At 36.9% G+C, this 24,397-nt stretch overlaps 1 protein-coding gene, 1 long non-coding RNA gene and 1 pseudogene across 4 annotated transcripts; 1 reads left to right on the forward strand and 2 right to left on the reverse strand.

Moving 5' to 3' along the window:
• Positions 1 to 470: 470 nt before the first annotated feature.
• Positions 471 to 10,903, reverse strand: LOC18445295 (potassium transporter 5-like; annotated as a pseudogene). The gene is made up of 8 exons (XR_016050079.1): positions 10,278 to 10,903; positions 7,703 to 7,927; positions 6,630 to 6,878; positions 6,402 to 6,449; positions 5,212 to 5,464; positions 4,760 to 4,927; positions 4,201 to 4,461; positions 471 to 3,532 (listed from the first exon to the last, which is right to left on the reverse strand). The product of XR_016050079.1 is annotated as a potassium transporter 5-like (transcript).
• Positions 10,904 to 14,381: 3,478 nt separating this feature from the next.
• LOC18445296 (Tetratricopeptide repeat (TPR)-like superfamily protein) lies at positions 14,382 to 18,615 on the reverse strand. The gene has a single exon (XM_020674062.2). The coding sequence runs from the start codon at positions 17,125 to 17,127 to the stop codon at positions 15,298 to 15,300; it is 1,830 nt and encodes a 609-aa protein (XP_020529721.2). The 5' UTR covers positions 17,128 to 18,615; the 3' UTR covers positions 14,382 to 15,297.
• Positions 18,616 to 19,279: 664 nt separating this feature from the next.
• Positions 19,280 to 22,232, forward strand: LOC148783418 (uncharacterized). 2 transcript variants are annotated; one of them, XR_016050673.1, is made up of 2 exons: positions 19,280 to 19,618; positions 21,925 to 22,232. It is a non-coding gene; the product is annotated as an uncharacterized LOC148783418 (long non-coding RNA). The 2 variants fall into 2 exon arrangements; XR_016050672.1 differs by having other exon boundaries at positions 21,991 to 22,232.
• Positions 22,233 to 24,397: the final 2,165 nt, after the last annotated feature.

The following is a 24,397-nucleotide window of genomic DNA, read 5'->3' on the forward strand; positions in this document are numbered from 1 at the left end:
TTCAACCAGCTGCGATCTCATTATAAAAATAAATAAAAAATCCAAAGTTATGTTATTTTTTAAAGTTTAATGTTTAAAACACAGGCCATTTTTCTACCTAATTCCCTTTCAAGGAGAATGACAATATGATACGTGCTCATACTCGAAACGTGTACTGCCCTAATCTCCATCGTTGGTGGCCTGCCATGGATGGTAAGCATGGTCCACACAGACACTGGCTTGCTTTTGACCTGGTAATGGATAATCTCCATCGTCCATCAGAGGCAATTGACAACGGAGATCAGGTTCCTACAAATTTTATATAGGATGGGGTCTCATGGGGTTATTCTTCTCAATTCTTGTTTAAAATTGAATTCTTTTGTCGAAGTTTTCATCTAGTAGCGTGTATGGGGTGTGATTTTTGTAAACATCGGATTCGAATGAAGAAACTAAAAGGTTTAGGCCCAAGAAACCATATTATAACAAAAAGGTTTAGGCCTAAGGCTCCTAATCTCCTATCAATTATAACAAAATAAGTGTGAAGATGTCTAATAATATTATGAACAGTTTGGCATGGCAGTGTCTCACCAAGCATATAATTAATTTAACAATAATAAGTCACACTCCCCCGCCATCGCCGTCCAACCCAATGAACTGATTGTGATGATCCTTGAGAACTCCATGTAGTGATGCCAAATTATACTAATTCCCCTGTTACAAATATATCAAATATCTATGCATGCTTATGAAATTCAAAAGGGTCCAAACATTTGCCAGTTGAAAATTGTGAAACCAAAACTGGATCATCTAAAGTGATCAATGGGCAGAGATCCAGCTCAAGAACTAATCCCATTTTAAGCAAATCCTAACAATAAGAGGGATGTAATCTATTCACACCTCTGACATGACAACAATTGTTCGAGCATTCTCACCCAAATCCATGAGCATTACCAAATCTAAAAATGATGAACCTCGTTAGGATCTCTTATACAGTTTCCCCTGTTTCCCCAATGAGCTTGGATGCCTCATGGCACTCACCAAACAACTTCAAAATCCTCAGATCCATTTGTTGGTGGACTCTTTCACAATACCAATGAGCTTTAACCCATTGCACCTCTCATTTTGAGACCCAAGAACCAGTTCATTGGTCTCATCATCAATCTTATTGAACACCATATCTTACCAGCCCTGCACATTGTTTCTACCTTTTTTGTCTCTCCATATAGCATAGCCTCACAAATCATGCACCTCTCGCTCCTGCAAGGAATGCTTCAAGCCTTCTTCTCTCATCATCATAGCCCTTGTCCAACTATTTGGGGTCGGCTTCAAACTTTCTTCTCTATCTCCATTCAATTGCAACCAGTCTGTCCAGTTCTGGTCCTGAAAAATGGTCCGATCCATTCCAAGAAAAACTCATATAATATGATATATGGTCACACATAACCAGTAATCCCGACAAGAACACACACCAGCTCTAAAATGATGAAACCTATTAACATCTCTCACTATAATCTCCCTCCTAACAATGTTTCCCATAATTTGAATGCCTCATGACAGTGACCACACATCCTCATATTCATCATAATCCTAATCGTAGACCCCACCGTGCCGCTAACCAGTGCAAAACCCAGTGCCAACCTCTCACTATGGGACCCAAGACCCATGTCCTTGGCCTCATCGTCAATATCATAATACACCATACTCTTTATCTGTTACATACCCTCTATCTCTCATCTTCTTCTCCAATTACTTCAGTACTCTTTGTCTCTTCTCTTCTCTCACACATCTCATCCCCTGCAAAGACGCATAAACCTTTGTCTTTGATCTCAACCCAACTGCAACCAGGCTCCTTCTTGATCCCCAACCTCTTCATCTCTCTTCTAATCTTACTAACATCATCCCATCTCCCTTATCCCCCCGTACATATTTGATAGCATAGCATAAGTTGGAGCAACCTGTTCGTTCAATTCGATGAGCTTTTCTCCAGCCATAATTGCCAAATCGAACCTACCATGAATTATACTATGTGATAACAACGAACTCTAAGAAAGATAATCTGGTTCTATGGTCATGTTGTTGATCAATTCTTAAGCCTGATCGAACCTTTCCACCCTTCCTAGCAAGTCCACCATACAAGTATAATGCTTAGCATCAGGAACAACCCCATGTAAAGCCTCCATTGATTCAAAGAGTTTCAAGCCCTCATCAACCAGCCCCGAATGACTACAAGCGCATAGCACACCTAAGAATGTTACATCATTGGGTTTGGCTTCTTTCTCTAGCATCTCATCAAAGAGCTTGAGAGAGACTAGACCATAGCCATGTTGGGCCAACCCAACCATGATGGAAGTCCATGAAATAACAGATGGGTCCCATCAAATTCACCACTTTAATGAATTAAAAAATAATATAGGTAAACTGACAAAGTCCTAAGAACATTGCAACACTTTCTTTCATTAAAAATGAATTAAGAAGTAAAAGATAAAAATAAAAAAGGTTGATTAAATCATTCTCTCTCTCTGTATCTCTCTCAGAGCTCATATGCCATGCCGACCATCAAAAGACTCTTTTGCGAGGTATTCTTTCTCAGAGCTCATATGTCATGCCAACCTTTAAGAGGCTCTTGTGAGGTATGGCCAACACATCCATCCCCTGCCTCACATTTCTCGTCAGACAAGTGTACGCGAAGTTTATCAACACCCTCTCCTACCATGAAGCACCGTTTCTAGCCACCACCTGTGTCTGGCCCAACATGTACACAACACCAGTCCCCAAAGCCTCCACCATCATCAACTCCCTCTCAACAACCTCCATCATCTCCCTTTCAACAAACTCCTCATCTGAGTCTGAACCACTTTCCGCAATCTCCTTAATCGCATAACCACCATTATCCATCTCTCTTTTCTGTGCACATACACAACTCTCAGATTTTTGTTTCATAAAGTCGGCTCTAATGAATTCCTTGAGCCCCTCAACAAGGGAATTCTCAAATGAAACATGATCCAAATGCATGTCTGCGTAGCCATATCTCACTACACATCGATAAACAGAGAGATCATGGAGCCCAACCCGCCTAAACAAGAAGCGCTCAGCTGCAGGGACCCGACCAATTGTAAGGAACTTGATGGACACAAACACAAGCACGCAGTGGAGGGCCGGCACGTTAGCGACGTAATGGGAGAAGATTGGTGGTACCCCCCTCAACAAGCTCAGAGTAGAAAAGGCCAAGGCCAGGGATCCTATGGACTTCGGGTTTCGTGGCAATGTCGAGGAGTTTTGCTATTGGAACCTTTTGTTTGAGCTCATAAGAATATTTTCTGCGACTCACATTGCTCCATACATACAGGATGAACATGAGGAAGGCGGAGAAGGCCAAAGGGAGGTAGCCTCCCCGGTTGAACTTGTAAATGACAGAAGAGACGGTACAGAAACTCAATGACGCCAATGGTTAGCATGTAAGCAACTATTAACAGAATGTTGGTCTTCCATATCATCACCATGACAAGGATTAGCAATGTAGACGTGAGGGTCATCACGAATACCACAGCTATTCCTGAAAAACACAACCACATCATACACATTGTAGGAAATACTAATAAAGTGAACAATCAGACAATATTAACAAATTCAGCCACCCAGCCACTCGGAAAGCCAAAACGCGTATTAGGCTGGCTTCCTAGGCATTGGGCATCTAGGCGCACACCTAGGCAGCGCCTTGGCCGCCTTGGGTCCCTAGATTCTTGTATTAAGGCAAGGAGTGCCTCGACTCAAGCGAGGGCGGAAATAGGCCCTCAGCTTGGGGTATTTTGGGGTTTTCAACCCTAACAAGGGGAAAAAGTGTTTCAGGGAGCATTCTAGTCCCCCATAACCCCTCTTGTATGTGTCTTAGAGAGAGAAAAGCTCTCAAAAGATTTAGGATTTGAGATTTTTCTCAAGATCGAGAAACATTTCTATTTTCTTCGATTTCTTGTGAAATCAAAAGCAACACTTCCTAATACTTTTTGGAGCTTGGAGTGGTTACATAAGAGAACTTTTAGCAACCAAAAATCACCAGTTTAGCAGTCATAGTAATGAAGGAATTTGCAGAGGATATAGTTAACTTTTTGTGCCTGGTATTTTTTAGGATTATGTGGTTGTGAATGTGCTTAGCAAGGCTTACCTTTCCAATTTTCATAACAAGAAAGAACCAATGTGTAAGTTGGGATGGGAAAGCGTTCTTACCATATGCATTGCTCAACTGAATGGATTCAGAGGTCCCAAATCCCCATGTGACTACCATACACGCGAGCATGAGAAACCAATTGATTTCTGGTATGATCACCTGCCCCTTATACTTGGAAGAAGTGTGTATCACTTTCACACGCGGAAAACACCTCATTGCAAGGGATTGCTTTATGACAGAAAATGAACTGGATATCAATGACTGGCTTGCAACCATTGCAGCAGCTACTGCCACCACAAACATGGGCCAATACAGGGAATCTACAAAAGCAGACCATTTCAGGACCCTGTAACATAGAAAGATAATGTATATTGCATACAAACATCATATGTACAGTTACTATACTAGCAAACAGCTGTGTCATGGATACAGCACAAGGCACACATGCATCCAAACTTTAATAAAGAGAAGATAAGTTTGTCAGTAGGATCAAAATCACCCCTTGAATAACATGAAAATCATACGCTGTAAAGTAGTCATATCCAAATGTTGTACTTTGTGCCTAAGCTCATTTGCCTAAATCACAGAAAAACATTCCAAGTAAATGTCTAAATTTACCTGGTGTGGCCTTGTAAAAGCTGTCTGCTGCATCAGAGGTGTGGTTCCTAAGGTAGGCAGCCTGCCCAATATACGCGAAGATAATAGACGGGAGCACAACAGAGCACATGCTTATCTGTATCGACCGCATGGTGAAATGCCTGAGGTCCGCAAACATGCACTCAGCGCCTAGCACACAAATAGTGGCATTATAAATAAAAATTGTTGTAGAAGTTCAAATCAATGAATTCAACTAAAATATCAAGGAATTGTTTGTTAGCTAGTTCAACCTTACACAATCATTGCTTCAAATTGAAAAAGAAAACAAATAGCAAAAGAAAAAGATTGTTGACTCTATTTTAGTTCAAAAACAATTAAAACAAACATTTAAGTATACATCTGAATTACAGCTTCATAATTAATTCGGAATCAACATAAAAAAAGGCACAGTTAAAGGATAAATAGATAAAAACCTGTGGTGCAAACGATGACCCCACCAAGTGAAATCCAAGCATCCTTTTTGTTTCTCCTAAAATATTCTATGACGTACATAGGATTGAGGGCTCTAATCACCCCTGGGTCATGCCTAATAAAGTTGTAGAAGCCAATGAAAAGAAACCATACAATAAGAATCGGTGAAAAGCTGTAACCAACTTTCCCTGTCCCAAATTCTTTGTAGAGCGAAGAGGCAGATCAAAATAGTTATGGAAATCATCACGACAGATCCTGAAAATTTAATATTAAGATATAACCATATGAGTTTTGGAAAATAAATATTAGCAAATAACTTGTGGATTTTAAAAAATATAAGATCAAAAGAGGGAAATAACAGAACACCACTAAGTTTGAAAGAACGAAAATTACATGGATTCTTGACGTAGGTAAAATAGAAAATTTAAATGTGAAACAATAGAAATGTCCTGTTTTCAAAACATAACTAGCTAATGGCACATATCTTGGGTGATGCTCCTACAAAGAGATTAGATGAAAAATAAATTTTAAAAATTATTTAATAAATCATTATTTTTTTTTAGTTAATTTTTAAGTCATTAAGTTGTTTACCTTTTGTCGATTTTTTCTTAGATTTTCCTTTTTTTGATGAGCTAAATACTCTTACAGAAATTCCTAATTTTTGAAAATAATAATAAGCATGTAAAGCCCTTTCTAAATTTTCAATAAGTTTGTTTCCTATCTCCTATTTCTCCTCCATAGCATATTACTTTTGCCAGGATTTCTTTTTCCTTTTGTTTTTGCTCGCTCCTATTAGATGTGTGTGTGTGTGTGTGTGTGTGCCACATTGTCCTAATTGAGGTGACTTCTTTGGATCTTTATAAGGTAAGCTTCATGCAAGCACGTGGATGCCCACACACAGAGGGAGGGAAAATGACATAGTGTGATACATAATGTACATTACAACTTATGTTGAATCTATATCCATCCACACTAGAAGAAAATGCACCAAATGAATGGTCAGATCCGAAATACACTTTTACCCAACAAAGTATGATGGCCATTATGTCATGTGAAGTCATAGATAAATATATAAGCCCAATATGCAAGATGCTAAAAAACTCTTTAATTTAGTGCAAGTATGCCTACTTCAAAACTCTTCCAAAATTAATTTACAGGTAATACACATGAAGAGAGAATGAAATAACTTTACCATCTGTCAATGATGTTGCAGCTCTCTTTATTCCACTCGCAGCTGATACTATTATAAGACAATAAGAAAAAATAAAAAATAAAAAGTTAAAAAAAATTAACACTAGAATGCAGTTACAATAACTCCAAAGGCACCCAATGCATTTCCAGAACTCACAAAATCTATGTAGTTCTAAACTCTTGTTTCTAACATCAAATGATTATCTATAACTATAGAAAGAGGGCAAACCTGAAATGCAAGGTATGAGGATACCATCACCAATGACCATGGAGGTCCCAAGCATGGTCATGAGCAACAAGATGCTCTAAGCGGTTGCACTTCCCTCATGAAAGTTTTTCACTTTGGAAGCCCAAGCAAGTTGCCTACTTGGCACCACCTGTCGGTAGTTTGATACATTCCTATCTTCAGCTTGTTGGTTTGGTATGAGTCTCACATTGGCATAACGACATATCAATGAATATAATGCGAATGTACCACCTGGAGATAGATGAGATTAGGGGATTGAAAATGTAAGTATAGAAAACGGTTAGTTAAATTATCATTCGAAGCATGATTAAAGAAATATATACATTATAAACAACCGCATATTCATGCGTAATATGTATGTACATACGCATATATGCATTTAGGGTTTATGTATTAGGTTTAGGGACTAGGATTTAGGTATCTTTGTACATATGACTGTGTTTATGTAGCTGATATCAACTTTTCAATCTGTATTTCCACATTTTCACCCATAAAATGCAATTTTGTTATGTATTTTCTACACATTGCCATGTGTAAATGGCAAGTTTAGCACTCATCCATAAGGAAACTTAATAAGAAAAAGGATAGAGTTGAAATATCATTGCAACTCAAAACAGTCAATGTCACTCCTCTTCTTTCATAATCATCGTTTTGGAGCAACACTAAGAACCAAAACATATTAGTCAAGTGCAACAAACACAAACTTTACTTATCCGCTACACATGCATGTGTATCAAATATAGAATGTGGGTACATGCTAAAAAGCACACTCATCTGCCGACTTCTACTCTGCTACTGAGCTAAACATGTTTTAAAATCAAATAATTTGATCATCTGAAATTTATTTAGCTGATCACTCTACTCTATATTCTATCTCCTAGACAAGTACAATACTGATAAGCATGGCAATCGATTAATGCTAATACAATAAGAAATAACAATTTTCATAACACTGCTAGTGAGAATAATTACCACTACTATAGTAATCCTAGTTGTAATAATAATAGTAATTGAAAAAAAGAACTAATTCACCACTATTAATAATGAAAGAATACCTTCCCCATTGTCATTGCTTGGAGAACGATGAAGACATATTTGACGAAGGGAATAAGTATGAGTGTGTAGAGAATAAGAGATAATACACCCAATACATCATCTTTGTGCTTAATCCCATCTTGGAAAATCCCGGGATACACGTAAAGAGGTGAAGTTCCAAGGTCCCCATATACAACACCTATGCTCTGGAAAGCAAGCTTCAAGATGGTTGCCCAACTGAAATCCTGCAAATATAGTTAAACTGATCAATAAATAATAAAAATGTTAATACAGGTGGACCACCATAAAAGCTAGTTGTTTAGAGGATAGTACAGGTGGACTACCATGAAAGTTGGTTTTTCAATGATATTATAAATGGAAGATAAGTTTGGATAAAGTTTTATGTTGGCTGTCTACCTAACACAACTCAACTCCTTTACCAAGGCATGGGACGGGTTAAGGGAAAGTTTAATGTCCTCATCCTTCTTAGACCGATCAATGAGAGTATAGATGTATTACCTTAAAAGCTGGTTTTTTTCTTTCTTGTTATTAAGGCCAAACTATCTATCAACTTAGAACTTCATCGAGCATAACTGCTTAAACAATTGCCTCTTTTCTCTTGCTATGATGGCTACACAATGGGTGGATCAAATTCATGTTATTAGATTGCGATCTCACTCGAAATCGCCTAAGTCAGATCGGACCTCCGGGTCCCCTATCTTGGTTGGTATCAAACATTGGAATCACCCAGATTGTCTAAATCTGAGCACCCAATGTACTACTATAGATTTGAATCCTGGGTGATTTTCTTCATTTTTCATAATTTATTTATTTATTTTCATTGTTGGAGGCCGACATGCCAGCAGCCAGCTCGAACTGGCAACTGTTGAGTTAGCCACCAATTCCTATTGTTTAAACACTCGTGTTAATAAATGTTTTCAAATTCTGTTTACCCTAATGCTAACAAATGCTCAGAGCCCCATCTACACTAAGACTAGACTTACTGATGGAACTTGTTGCATAGTTGCACTAAGTATAAATACCCACAAAGGAGCAAGATTAGGGCTCCAATTTCTATGAACAGACTCCAGGGCATTAGGTTTATTGACATGTACGTAGCCAAACCGATTTACTTCAAAAAGAGAAGGAAAATATCATATGGGTGCCTAAAATGCTTTATAACTGAAGAAGCTAGTCCGATTACCTGAAATACGAGGTTACTTGACTAGCCAAAGTAAAAGAATAAAAAACTTAAATAATTGACCTATGCTTATTTGTTCATTATTTTCGCCTCTTGCATAGGACCGCAGTATTTTACTATTTAAACTTGGATAACTAGATTAAAGCATTTACCAAATGGCTTTTACCAAAAGTATTGACCTAGGGATAAATTGGCCAAAAAAAATAAAATGTTAACTAAAAAGCAATGTTTCAAAAAACGGTCTGCCTAGTGCCAAGAGCATCCACTTCAGGACAAAAATAATGCCCATCGTGGAGGGTTATTTTGTACTTTTCACCTAAACAGGGGGTTTAGGTCTTTATGTGTCCTAAACCGTTTTCTGCTTTTTTACATATTAGAATGCAAAAAAAGAAAAGAAAAAAACACATTTTTGCTTTCCTGGTAGATTGATAGGTTAATTCAAAGTTTGGATAAATTGATTGAAGCATCATCCAAACTACATGTCTGCATCTTATGTGTATGAAGTATGGGTATTGGACTTGGACAATAATCAAGGTAATGGTATGGAGTTAATGGACTATGCACTATGTGTTGTGTCATTATGTGTATGAGTTACTAAGAATTTGCTCTATGGTGTTTGGTTGGGCTTTGGACAATGGAGTATGGATTAATTGGATTATAATTTATGATTTGTGAATTATGAATTATGACTTGTGAGTTTTCTTACTATATGACTATTATATTTTCCTTATGATTTTGTTAGTACTTAGTACTAGTAGTCTAGTCTACTAGTAGTCTAGAACTGAATTTGAATGTCGGATTATGTTTTTGTATTTTTTTAATGTGTTATTAACGTATTGTTCAAATCTCAAATACTTTGGTTTGTCTTTAGAGTTTAGATTGATTGAACATAAAAGAAAATGTATTAAAAATACCTCAATATGTATTTTTTTAAGTATAATTTGGACTTAAGATAGTTTTTCAGACACCTCCCACCCCGGTTCACCTACTTGGGCCGCCCAGAATAGATGGAGGGATTAAAAAAGTTCAGCACAATTTCGACATGGTCATATCCCTTTCCATAATCAAAAGTTGAAAATTAACAAATATGTTCTTAAACATTTGTCCAAATAACAACATTTACTGGTTTAGAATTGCATCAATCAGATCAAATCCTCTTCTTTAATACCCCCAAATTACCCTAAATGGAATCTCTTCCAAAATAATAAAAACTTGTAGACATTCCATAATGACTTTCAATACCCTGCAACAAAACTCATCTGAAAATAGGATTTGTGTCTGAAAAATCACAAGAGCAAGAAAAAACAGACCATAACGATGACAATAAAAGAAAAAATATGCGAGAGAGAAAGAGAAAAAATAGAGAGAAAACGGCGAGATGCCGGAAAATCTACCTTGGAGCCGCCATCGATCTCAGAAAGGTTCGCAGACTCAAGTTCAAGAGAATCAAGGCGCCGGAGTCTCAAGTGCTTATTTGCTCCTGTGTCGTCAGCCTCTGCTATCGTTTCCTCCATGTTTTCTACTAAAAGGAGAGGGATGGAACGCAGAGAGAGGAGAGAAATGGAACGCAGAGAAGAAGAGCAAAAGGTAGAATGGAGAGAGAAACTCAGACTCTAGAGAGAAAGAGTCCACTGGATTGAGAGAGAGAGTTCACCGGATCGACGTTTAGAGAGAGAAAGAGAGTTCACTGGATCGAAGTTTAGAGAGAGAGAGTGTTCAGTTAAGGGTTCATGGTGCATGGACCACACATAGGAGCGCCACGTAAATGCAGGGCACCTGAGGAAAAGAACACCCAACAAAAACGCACGCGTAAAAGCTAGAGATGCGCACACGTGACCCGGCCTTTAATTAATTTACCCCCTTTTTGTCCTTGATTTTGTATAACATAATCCTATCCCTTCGTTATTCTCTCCCCATATTTTTTTTTTGTTTGTAATGTCCAAGGGTCCCGATTCAATCTATCAATCTATGCTCGTCGAACGGCTGAGATCGCATGCTCTGTTCCAATAATCTTCTTAGAAATTGATTGACCTACAAATTTTGAACAAAAAAATTGCATTGCAATAAATTCTATTATCTAGTTATAAAATATTTCATATTTTCAAATTATTATTAAGTTTAATAATATTTAAATGATTATGAGCGGAGTGTATGCAAAATTTAGTTTCATACAAATGACACATGTTACCGTGTCATTATATTATAATAAAATCGTATTTGTATCATCTCAAATTTTGTGCACATACTTTCTTCACTTTAATAATCAAGAAAAAACTTTCTATGTAACCCCACTCACATATATAATACTTGTCATCTTTGATCTCAGCCGTCAGATCTGAGTAGATGGCTGGGATAACTTGAGTCATAATATCTCAAGTTGGCTTTTAACTGTGAGATCTGAATAGGATGGCTCATAATTTTTTATTTTGTATATCATTTTCGGATCCGAATAGATCTAGGTCCAGGTCTCAAGGGTAAGAGCTTTTAGAAATTCATTCCCCAAAGCTGGGACGTCTACACTTACCAACACCATTATAGTTTTGACAAACTCATTGGTTGGAAAAAGTTTATATAAGGTATCAACTTTATACTATACGAGTAAGGTGCACCTAAAAAACCTATTAGAGAAGGTTGTTCTTATGCTTAAAACTCTCAAATTGATCATCTCAACCTCGTGATTCATAAAAATGAAAAAAAAAAAAAAAAAAAAAATTTCTAGTCATAAAAATAGTTCATCTTCGAAGATGTTATTTGGACCGTTCATTTTTAAGTGTTTATATATCTGCTTTATAATTACTATTTTTAGAACTTTAAATTTCATAAATGAGGGTAACAATAGATTTTCATATCATTACAAGGCTTTGCAGCATGTAAACTACATTTTCAACATAGTTTTGAGGTGCACCTTACTCCAATACTATAAGGTTGACACCTATACGAACCTCACCCCTATAAACCTGATCTTATACTAATTTGCAACTTTATATCATCATCATTATCTCAGTATGCAAATTATTAGTTTTGTAAATCCTAATAATAATTATGAGCATGCCTGCGGGAATGTAGTACATCTACTCCCTCGATTTGAAGACTTGAGAGGATTTTTCAATCTAAAATCTTGGAAATTCCTTAAGAATCACTAGATTACTAATATGAAAAAATATATTGAATTTTAAATTTCCTAACACTTAGATCTCATGCTCTAAAAATTAGATGGTTTCTATTCGATCGTAAAATATTATTTTTTTCTAGTGCATAGAAGGTACAATTATAAGATTTCTTTTATTGAGTTTTATCTAAGGGAAAATGCTGGCGTAGGCCCACTAACCTACGGCTACGTATGAACCCAACGGCCCAAATTGAATCTGAGCTGATCTGACGGATACGATATCATTTCGTATTTTAATTTTAATTTTTTTCCACGAATCCAAATCACATGAAATTTTATACATCTATTCTTCTCATCAAGACGCATCTAATAAAATATTAAAAAAAATAATTTGTAAAATATAAATTGATCAAAATACCCCTACAAAGTTTTGAAGGTACTTTGATCAAATTATTTTTTCAATTTTTTTTTATTTTTTTATTGGATTCTTCTATTTTTATAGAATACATGATCAAAATTTTAAGTGATTTGGATTTATATAAAAAAAATTAAAATTAAAATACGAAATACAATCGAGATCATTAGACTAACTTTTATTGAATTTGGACTATTAGGCTCATATGTAGTTACCGGCTAATGGGCTGCACCAACATTTTCTTTATCTAAAGGTCGAAGAATTTGAGGTCCTAAAATTAAATCTAAAAGGAGTTTTACCTGAGGGAGTAAACAAATAGGGTACTCCGGTCGGAGTAAATGAAAAGGAAAAAAAAGCCAGACAAATGATTCAATACTCACCAAATGCTTTTCATAAGTGGAACTTATACTAGGAAAGTGTTCCAATTATTTTTCGTAAGTCAAATTATTCAATACTCATTGCTAGAGCATCAGATTTCATATTAGTCTTCCAAAAACAATCATATAACTCAAAAGAACCACTACTTAAAATGAAAAAGATTTTGTAAAAAATGGTGCATAATTTCCAATGAAGTTTTATTTCTCCTTTTGCATAAACAATGACATGGCTTAAATCACCTTCAATCATTGTTTAAGTCTCAAGATTCTTTATTATCTTTAAACCTTCCATGAGAACTCTTGTCTCGACTTCGTTTACTGTAATCTGTCCACATGGCCCTAAGTATTCCAATTATTAACAACCTAAAGCAACAAAAGAAAAAAGCAGTAATGTTGTTTTGGAAAGTTTAATATTTAAAACACTCAGATCGGATTTCTATTTAAATACCTTTTTAAGGAGAATGACAGTATGATACCTACTCATACACGAAACGTGTAGGACCCTGATCTCCATCGTTGGTGGCCTGCCATGGACGGTGAGCATGGTTCATATATCAGACACTGGCTTGCTTTTGACCTGGTAATGGACAATCTCCGTCGTCCATTGGAGCCAATTGACAATGGAGATCAGGTTCCTACACTTTTTTATAGGATGGGATCTCATGGGTTCATTTTTGTCAATTCTTGTTTTCTTTTTGTCGAAGTCTTGGTCTAGTATTGGGCATGAATTACACATGGGTGATTTTTATATACTTCGGATTTGAATGAAGGAACTAAAGATTTAAGGCCCAAGAATCCACATTACAAAGCTAAGGCTCCTAATATCCTATCAATTATAACAAAATAAGCGTGAACATGTCTCATAATATTATGAACAGTATGGCATGGTCAACTTTTAAATTATAACGGCCTGGTTAGACCCAGTTAGATCGGAATTGGTCATTGGCCAATTCTGGTTTCGACCGGTTTTGATGAACCAGTCGGGTATTTTAAAAAAATTCAAAAAAATTTCATAAATTCCAAAACATAAGAGGTTTTGTTTGTAATGTATTTTTTAATATTTTTATCATTTTGGCAAAGATTGCAAATTGTTTTGTCTATTAGTACTTATCTTTACATTTTCCCATTATTTTTAAAAAATTTAAAAAATGCCTTTAGGCACAAATCGACTATTTAAAATCTATTTTTTCATTAATTTTTAACTTCATTTGGATATGCTTTGTCTAATAATAATTTAAATATACTTTTCATGTTTTATTTTATTTTTTTAATACCGCCCGATTAGATGCGTTGAACCGGTGGGTTTACTGGTTAGGCTGGTAGAACTGCTTCCGGCCTCATGTATGGTTAACCATTTCCAATTTGATTTTTCCTACTGATGGTGATGATCCTTGTGAACTCCATGTAGTGATGCCAAATCATACCAATTCTTACAAATATGTCAAATATCTAGGCATGCTTATGAAATTCAAGAGGGTCCAAACATTTGACAGTTGAAAATGCCAATGAAAATACTGGTGTTTAAGCGTGATAAACCAAGCATTACTTTTCAAAGAATAAAATGTAATAAACCAAGCATTAGTGCACCAGATCGTAAGAAAACTCCAAGTTAATATCAATCCATATTAGAGGTTCATAACCTTCTACGACACTACATACAAAATCAACTTGAAAGTGGTTTTCGTAACCCTTACTCAGACTGATCATAAACCCTCTCTAAAATTGTGAAATTTTATCACATCTCACAAAAACTGGATCATCTACAGTGATCACAGGGCAGAGATCCAGTGCAAGAACTAATACCACTTCAAGCACATCCTAACAATAAGAGAAAAAGAGTCCGGGCTTAATTGGCTAGCCCTTGACATTTGCAACGCTACGCCATATGCTCAATTTCTACCAAAGGGTAGGGACCCTCTCCCCTTATCAGACTCACCTAAAAAAAAAATCCTAACAATAAGAGGGATGTAACCTATTCACACCTCACAAATGGCGAAAATATTTTCGAGCATTCTCTCCCAAACCCCACCATGAGCCTTACCAAATCTAAAAATGATGAACCTCATTAGGATCTCTTCTACAGTTTCCCGTGTCCCCAATGACTTGGATGCCTCATATATCCCTGATGTGGGGGAACTCTTTAACAATACCAATCAGCTTTAACCCATTACCCCACCTCTCATTTTGAGACCCAAGGACCAGTTCATTGGTCTCATCATCAATCTCATTGAACACCATATCTTACCAGCCATGCACACTGTTTCTGCCATTTTTGCTCTCTCCATATAGCATAGCCTACAAATCATGCACCTCTCACTCCTGTAAGGAACATGTCAAATCTTCTTCTCTCCTCCTCATCATCATCATAGCTTTTTTCCAATTATTTGGGGTCGGCTTCAAACCTTCTTCCCTATCTCCATTCAATTGCGACCACACTCTTTCCAGTTCCTGTCCTGAAAAATGATCCGATCCATTCCAACTAAAACTCATATAATATGATATGTGGTCACACATCACCAGTAATCCCCACAAGAGCACACACCAGCTCTAAAATGGTGAAACCTATTCACATCTCTCACTATAATCTCCCTCCTAACAATGTTTCCCATGATTTTGAATGCCTCATGACAGTCACCACACATCCTCAAATTCTTCATAATCCTAATTGTAGACCCCGCCGTGCTGCTAACCAATGCAAAACCCAGTGCCAACCTCTCACTATGGGAACCAAGAACCATCTCCTTGGCCTCATCCTCAATATCATAATACACCAGACTCTGGTCTGTTACATACCCTCTATCTCTCATCTTCTTCTCCAATTCCCTCAGTACTCTTTCTATTTCTTCTCTCCGCTCAAACATCTCATCCCCTGCAAAGAACATGTAAACCTTGTCTTTGATCTCAACCCAACTGCAACCAGGCTCCTTCTTGATCCCCAGCCTCTTCATCTCTCTCCTAATCCTACTAACATCATCCCATCTCCCTATCTTACCGTACATATTTGATAGCATAACATAAGTTGAAGCAACCTGTTCGTTCAATTCGATGAGCTTTTCTCCAGCCATAATCGCCAAATCGAACCTACCATGAATTCTACTATGCGATAACAAAGAACTCCAAGAAAGATAATCTGGTTCTATGGTCATGTTCTTGATCAATTCATAAGCCTGATCGAGCCTTCCCGCCCTTCCCAGCAAGTCCACCATACAAGTATAATGCTTAGCATCAGGAACAACCCCATGTAAAGCCTCCATTGATTCAAAGTGTTTCAAGCCCTCATCAACCAGCCCCGAATGACTACAAGCATATAGTACACCTAAGAATGTGACATCATTAGGTTTGGCTTCTCTCTCTAGCATCTCATCAAAGAGCTTGAGAGAGACTAGGCCACAGCCGTGTTGGGCCAACCCAACTATGATGGAAGTCCATGAAATCACAGATGGGTCCCCATTAATTGCCCTGAAAACTCGAATAGAAGAGGCAATGCAACCACATTTTGCATACATATCGATCAGTGAAGACGAGACAACCTCATTTCGATGAAAAGATCGCCGTAAAAGGGCAGCATGTGTCATTTTTCCGGCAGCAAGGCGGGCCCCACTGGCACATGCCCCCACAATGGTAGCAAAGGTAAATTGGTTAGGGGCCATTGGCCCCTCATAGGGCATATTGGAAAATAGACACATGGCATCCATCCAATGGCCAGCGTGGACATAGGCTGCGATCATGGCCGTCCAAGTGACAACATTGCGGGCCTGGGCTTCACCGAAGGCCTGTTGGGCCTCATGGGCCTGCCCGCATTTGCCATACATGTCAATTAAACAGGTGGCAACTGTTGAGTTTGCCACGTGACCAAGCAAGTGGGCCTTAGCATGGAGCCCGGAGCCTAAAGTGGGGTCCACCAGGCGGGCGCAAGCGCTAATACAAGTGGCTAATGTGAAATCATTTGGCCCCACTCCTTCTAGGCCCATTGGGCCCAATAACTGAACTGCTGACTTGGGTTGGTTGTGCTTAATGTAACTATCCATTAGGGAAGTGTAGGAGACCACATTTCTTTGGGGCATTTCATCAAAGACTTGTTGGGCATTGAGAATAGTGGCACACTTTGAATACATGTTTAGAAGGAAGTTGTTTGTGAAAATATCAGATAATAGGCCACTTTTGAAGATCTTGGTGTGGAGATACAGTCCCTTTTGGAGGTCATTGTTTGAAGAGCAAACTTTCAATTCAAATGCAATTTGTTGGAGAGCGGTTGATGGTGCTATTAGTTGGGAAGAGAAGGAATTTGATGTACTGAAAGGAATTAAAAAGGTGGGAATTGGGGTATGAATCTTCATTCTCATATCAAATGGTCATTATGGGTGAAATGGTTTTTCAGTGTATGAATTTGGTGAGAATAGGAAAAGATAGAAGCTCAAGGATGTGGTCATTAACATGGCTTTAGAACAGGGAGTTGAATATATTCATGGAGTGATTCTCTCTCTCTCTAAAGCATATCAATATCTCTCTCTCTCTAGAGCATATCAATAGAAAAAAATCCCTTTATGTGGGTTTTTGAAATGCTCAATTGCATACCTGATAGAGCTCTCCATCATATGCTTCCACTTTTTAATCAATTTCTTTTCTTCATTGGCTTTTTTCTAAAAAATTGTTGAGCTTTTGAATCTGCAGAATGTTTCCTTTTTTTTACTTGGGTCTAGAATCATAGATGAATTATTGTGTGTTTTACTAATTTTCATGGACAACGCAATTTAGGAGCTAAATTTTCATTTTTTTTGTTAATTTTTGGCATTACTTTGGGAAAACCCTCTTCTCTCTCTCTAGACAGAAGTAACGCTTTATTGATTCAATTTACAGCAATTACACTCTCCATCTCTCTGGTAGAATTTCTAGGTAAAAAGAATTGATCCTTAAAATGTAATGTTGTGTTTATCAATAAATGAATGTCCAAACAATTAAATGATGAAAATTTGCTCGATTTGATTCATTCATTGAAAAAATTTATATAAGATTGCAATCTTAAAATGTAGAATTAAAGTGCATCTCAAAATTTCATCATAATAGATTGTTTTGACATGGCCGAATCCTGATATATTGTGGGATCCAGATTGCCATCGAAGATTTTCTATCTGAAATCAATTCCGATCTGAATCACTCGATTTTCAAATCTTGATTAGTACCATAATGGTTTGTGATGTGCAGCAAAGAATGTCAACCATCACAATACTATTAGTGCCATGATAATCCAACGAACCTTGAATTATCACGACATTAATAATATTGTGAAGGTCTTTTTAGGTCACTGAATCGATACCATTACTGTTGAGAGAGCCGGGTGTTGGAACATCAAGGTTCTATTGCGTATTTAGTAAAAAGGAATTGATATCATGTCACCATGCCATTGTAATATAATGAAACCACATTTCTAGAAAACCATGTTTATGGTATTTGTAAAATCTAAAATATTGTACACACTCTCTTCATCTCATTAATCAATCAGAAGAAAAAAAAAAAAAATCACCCTATATATGGTTAAAGAGAAATGATCCTATAGGACCCTCCCTCACCCATGGGTGTAGGACCTCAAAAGATCACCATTAAATTTGGCATGGATCTATAGAAAAGTCAAGTCTCACACCATGTAATAATTTTTTTAGAGTTTCATGTCAACTTTAATGTTGATCCTTTAGGTTCCTACACACATGGGTGGGGAGGATCCTATAGGATCATTACTCATGGTTAAAATAAGTATCCTCTGGACTGTTTATTTCGTGAATTTCAAGATCTAGGCCTCTATGAATTCAAAATCAAAATTTTCTTTTTTAACGTTGTTAATCTAATGATAATAAAGTTATCTAAAAATTTTGGAAAGAAAAAAGATCCTTCTAAGACTTAGATCTACGCATCTCACCAAAATAAAATGCCTATGTTAATTGGACTAAAAAAAACACTTTTTAGGTTGTGTTCTCAAATTTTTCTTTTTGTGATTTTTATTTAGAATGCAAAGAGTATATATTTTAAAATTTGAGTCAAACAAATTGTAAGGACCCCAATTTTCTGGACTAAGAGACTCACGGCAGTAGAGAGAAGGAAGCACACGCCCGACGCTAAAGGAGAAGACTAACGCCGTGCGCGATTGGAGGCATCGCCGCGAGCGTAAGATGTAACGTCATGCACGATGGGAGGTAGCATCGTCTGACAATTGGAGAGAGAGTGGAGAAGCCTGGGAAGTGCTATTTGGAGTAATGCCACGCGTGTGGAGGAGTATCGTCGTGCACGCAAGGGAGAAATGCCGTGCACAGGAAGAAATAACGCTGCGTGAGTGAAGGACGAACACCGCGCGTGATTTGGGGTATCGTTGTGCATGTCAGAGTGTAATCGCCGCGAGTGCAACGCCGTCTGGAGCATCGCTGAGGGTGGTGTATAGTAGTTTATGGTATTTTCTTCTCTCTTGTTCTCTCTCCCCCCTGTGTGCCAAGTGGCAAGGGCTTGTTGTACCCACAATGATGTTTGTCTCCCATGCTTGCTGAGTCTATGATAATAATGTCCCCATGCTTGCCCTTCTCTCTCTCCTCCCTCATACCACCCGTTACTTGTGTGGTGCCACTTGTCACTTGCTACCACCACTTGTCTTTCGCAAGCTGCCACCATAGTTGATTATCTATACACCCCACCGCACATGAAATAGGGTTTTTAACTCTCACACACGTTCACCCCTCCTCCCTTTGTCATTTGACCTCTCCAAGCCTTGTCCCTCAAGCTTAGACCTTAGCTTGTGGAGCTGGGCAGTCAAGGTGAAGTTGGAGGAAGACTTTGGAGTTTCTTTTGCAGTAGGTAAGTAGATCTAGCTTCCATGTTTTCCTACTTTTGTTTGATGCATGCTATTTAGATCATCAAAGTGTGAAGTCCAAGCATAAATATGGATGTGATGGTAAATATGTATGTGAATGTATGAGATTGAGATATGACGGGATTATCCTATGTATTTTACAGAATTGTGACTCGTATTCATGTGATAAGTAGAGTATTGAAAATATCTATGATGGTTATGAAATTTGGTGGGAAAGAACCCCTGTGAATCTATTTTAAGATGGAAAAGACCTTATTTTAATTTCTATTTTAGTTTGGATGTTATTAGTCATTTTCTAAAGTATGCCAAAATTGTGAAATGGAATTTCAGATATTTTATATATTTTTGTGTGGGGCTTTTCACTAACCATTATATATCATAATGAGCTCAAACTACTTCTGAATGAACGATTTACGAGTCTATTTTAAAAAATGGTTTTTGGAAGTAGATTAAAATTCAATGTATTTTGAAAGTTATGCCCAACTTTTATAAGTATGCCATACTGTGTTTTCTGTTGTAAAGACTGGAGCTTTCCAGAACAGTTACGTGTATTGTGTGGAACTGTTAACTGACCACAATATATCAGAATGAGCTCAAACAATTGTTAAATAAAAGATTTATGAGTCTATTTTAAAAATAGTTTAAAAACATATTAAAATTCAATGTATTTTGAAATTTATGCCCAATTTCTATGAGTATATCACACTGCATTTTCTGCTACAAAGACACAAACTTTATCCAAAGAACACGAACCAGTTTGATGAGCTTTAAGCCCAATTTTGGGGTTACGCTCTTCACGAAATTTGTGTTTTTATGAGCCAAGTTTGTCATAAAAGTGATCATAGGTCCAAATGGATTTTGAATCTCCCAATACGTCTTTAGAAGTAGACTATACGCATTATGAAAAACCAAAAAATTGTATGATGATGTCTTTTGAGTTAATGGGCCTGGGGGTATGATTTCATGTATGAATTGCTGATGTTTTATATAAGCCTCAAAAGTATTGCTAATGATAAATGAGTGCATGATATGCCCTATTATGCTATGAATGTACGTAGTAGGACATGCCCTATTCTGATATGAACGCATGATAAAGAGTTATACTTTGCTATGATATGGAAGCATGATTATTATGTATGCCTTGTTGTGATATGAATGCATGATTTTGAGACATGCTCGGTGATGTGTGTGCATGACTTTGAGAAATGCTCAATTATATGTGTACATGATTCTAACGCAAGTGCCATGTGATATGTCTTATGTGATTGGGTACCTACTATGTAAATGATAGTATCGTGCAGCTTATGTGTTATGTGAATGGGTACCTACTATGTGAATGATAGTACTGTGTTGCTTACGTATTATGCGAATGGGTATCTACTGTGTGAATGATGGTATCGTGCAACTTATGTGTTTTGTGAATAGGTACCTACTGTGTGAATAATGGTACCATGCTTCTTATGGGTTATGTGAATGGGTACCTATTGTGTGAATGATGGTATCGTACAGCTGATGTGTTATGTAAATGGGTACCTACTGTGTGAATGATGGTACCGTGCTACTTATGTGTTATGTGAATGGGTACCTACTGTGTGAATAATGGTACCGAACAGCTTATGTGTTATGTGAATGGGCATCTACTGTGTGAATGATGGTACTGTGCTGCTTATGTGTTTGTGAATGGGTACCTATTGTGTGAATGATGGTACCGTGTAGCTTACGTATTAAGTGAATGGGTACCTACTGTGTGAATGATGGTACCATGTTGCTTATGTGTTATGTGAATGAGCACCTACTGTGTAAATGATGATGCTGACAGCCAAGATATTTCCCTAACTCCCCATGATAGGACGAGAGTCAAGAATTGAATGTGAATATTTGGGAGTGTCGTGGCCCCCCCTAGATCTATATGGGTACTACGCAATGGGTCACCCTTTTGTAGTTGAATATTGTGATACCTTGACTATTACGTGATTACTTGAGATGCGTGATTGACATGAGATATATGATTACCTAAGTTATGTGACTGATCTGAGATATGTGTTTGGCCTAATGAATAGGGCTAGAGAGTGGGTTGTATCTGTTGATTTGGTTATACTCTTTTGTTTGTGTGGATCTATTGAAATTTGATAGATTGCTTGTGTATATGATATCTTACATCTTATATTGTGTTTGCTCTACCATGACAAGCATCATCATATAATTGTGACATAATTGTGATGCATGACTTATGTTTTATCAGCATGGCTTAGAACCTTGATTTGTGATGTGTGATAATATTCATCGACAGGGAAGCATGATACTGTGATCTACTTACTGGGCTTTTTAGCTCATTCATTTTCTTCCACCCTTGTAGATTAACGGCTGCAAGTCGAATACAGGTGGGCGGTGATAGTGTTTGGTGGACGGAAGGCCCGCGTTAGACTAGGAGATCTCCGCATTTTTTTAGGTGTCAGCTGGCCGTCGGTCGTACTGTACTGTTTGTGAAGCTTTAAAATTTTGTTAATAGGCTTTGGTGCCTTGGATGAATTGTAACATTCTGGATATTGTAGTTATGACTTTTGGAGAATGCATATGGATATGAATGGTTTTAAATTATCCAGCCGTTGTTGTTGTTTCTTGTGGGAGTTTGTGTTTTTTCTCGTGGTTGCTTTGATTCCGCAATTATGACACGTATTGACGCCACTCCTATGTGAGTGACATACGCAACATCTAGCCGCGATCCCGCACTCTGTCACCCTCCGGTTTAGAAGGGTAGGGATCAGGGGGTGGGGTCAAGACACAAATGGCCCTAACATGGTTTTGGACGATTGTTTCATAATATTGCTATACATTTGAAAAAGGGCATGGATGAAGATTTCAAAGAATTTGAATATTTTAAAATTTTATTAATCTTAAAATAAACAATATCAAAAAAATTAAAAAACATATATTGTTAATCTAAAAAATTGTTCATTTTTCCAATTCTTAACCACCATGACATCGGACGTGTGCCCTCTCTCTAAACCCAAAGGGCTTTAACCTTTGCTCAGTCCCTCTTTTCTTTTCTATTTGTTGAGGCTCGAGTGCTTAACTTTTTCCACAAATCCTAGGGCTTTCATCTTCTTCCCATTTCCTCTTCCCCTCTCTCCCCCTCTATTGCACATCCCAGGGCTGGGAAAATTTCCTGCTGAGCTTTTGTGGATTCTGTGCAGTTGGTGCAAATTACTAGCTTGAAATCACTCCCTCTATTGCACATCCCAGGGTAGGGAAAATTTCAGCTGACTTTTTGGGATTCTGGGAAGAGTGTGAAAATTAGTAGCTTGAAAGCTAGAAGTGTTGTTTGATAAATTATGGTGAGAAAGTTGGAAATTGCCCTCAACCGTTCATTATGTTATGATGTGAAAAATACAGATTTTGAATAATAATCTCTTACTACAACCAATCTAATGGGATTCTACTCTCCAGTCCTAATCTTTTAGAAATCCAATACCGTTTGGAACTCCTAAATGCTAAACTAGATAAGACTTTCTAATCATACCCAAACCTTTTCTCTCAAATGCGTATTGGTTCCTACAATATAACCAAGGAAAAGTATATAATGAGACCATTTACCTTTAGTATAAAGTGGTCGCAATTGATCTTGACCACGGGATGTGATATTGGATGGCTGAAGTTATTTTATTTACCAAACTAAACGTATAAAAGAAATTTTTTCGAACATTGTGACTCATCCAAGCTACCAGATTTCATATCGGATGGTTGTAAGTAATTTTGATCTCTATGCATGAAAGGTAAATAGTCTCATTGTATACAATCCTTATAACAAATGTTTTGACATAAAGATCCCTGCAAAAATCCTCTCCTTGAGATCATGACCATGAAAGCTAATAAAATGACATTAATATTTAAATATAAAATTCTATTATGCAGCCTAAATAAGATAAATCTAGAGTGGTTTGCGTACGGACTCTAAAATTTTAAGTAAAATATAAAATGCTCCATTGTAAAAATTACAAAGAAGGTCGGTCAAACTACTTTATTTCTCTTTTTTTTGGCCATTGGTCAACCCAAATTTTGATTTTTTTTTTTTTTTTTCCGTAAGTAAGGCGGTGGAATAATTAAAAAAACAAAATGCCCAACTAACAGAAAAAATTATATAGAAAAAAAAAAAATCAAAATTCGTGTTGACTAAAGGGCAGTTTTGAGAAAAAAATATTTGACCAACCTTCTTTTGTAATTTCCACATATACGTAGAGCATTTCGCATTTGATCTAAAATTTTTAGGGTACGCGTGTAATCAACATAAGTTAGGGAAGGCTTTCCACGAGTAACCAATAAAAATTTTAAGAAAGTCTTTCTATGTGACCCCACCCATATATTTAGTATATGTGATCCCTGGTTTCAGCCATCAGATCTGAGCAGATGGTTAAGATGGTTTAAATTACGATGGCTGAGATGGCTTAAGTCACAATGTCACAATCTAGCTATTAACCGTCAGATCGACAACTTATAGTTTTTTATTTTCTATTTTTGTTCTACAAATAATTTTGAAGTAAAATTTGGGGCATGCATGGATCTGATTAGGGCGCACATGATAATAATAATAATAATATATTTTCAGTGATAAAAAAATTATTAGAATACCCCAAATAATTTTTGGGGCATTTTGGTCATTTAATTTTACAGAAAATATTTGTTTTTTATTTTTTCCAAAATTTCATCCAAAAATGTTTTGTAAATAAATAAAACAATGTTTGACGGGACATTGTGGTATGAAAAAT

Source organism: Amborella trichopoda, chromosome 2, assembly GCF_054954075.1.
Source record: "Amborella trichopoda isolate Santa Cruz 75 chromosome 2, AtrichopodaSantaCruz75HAP2 v2.0, whole genome shotgun sequence".
NCBI classification, from domain to species: Eukaryota; Viridiplantae; Streptophyta; class Magnoliopsida; order Amborellales; family Amborellaceae; genus Amborella; species Amborella trichopoda.

Excerpts from the sequence above, each read along its gene's own strand:
- LOC18445296 (XM_020674062.2), bottom strand. The coding sequence starts at position 17,127 with ATGAGAATGAAGATTCATACCCCAATTCCCACCTTTTTAATTCCTTTC.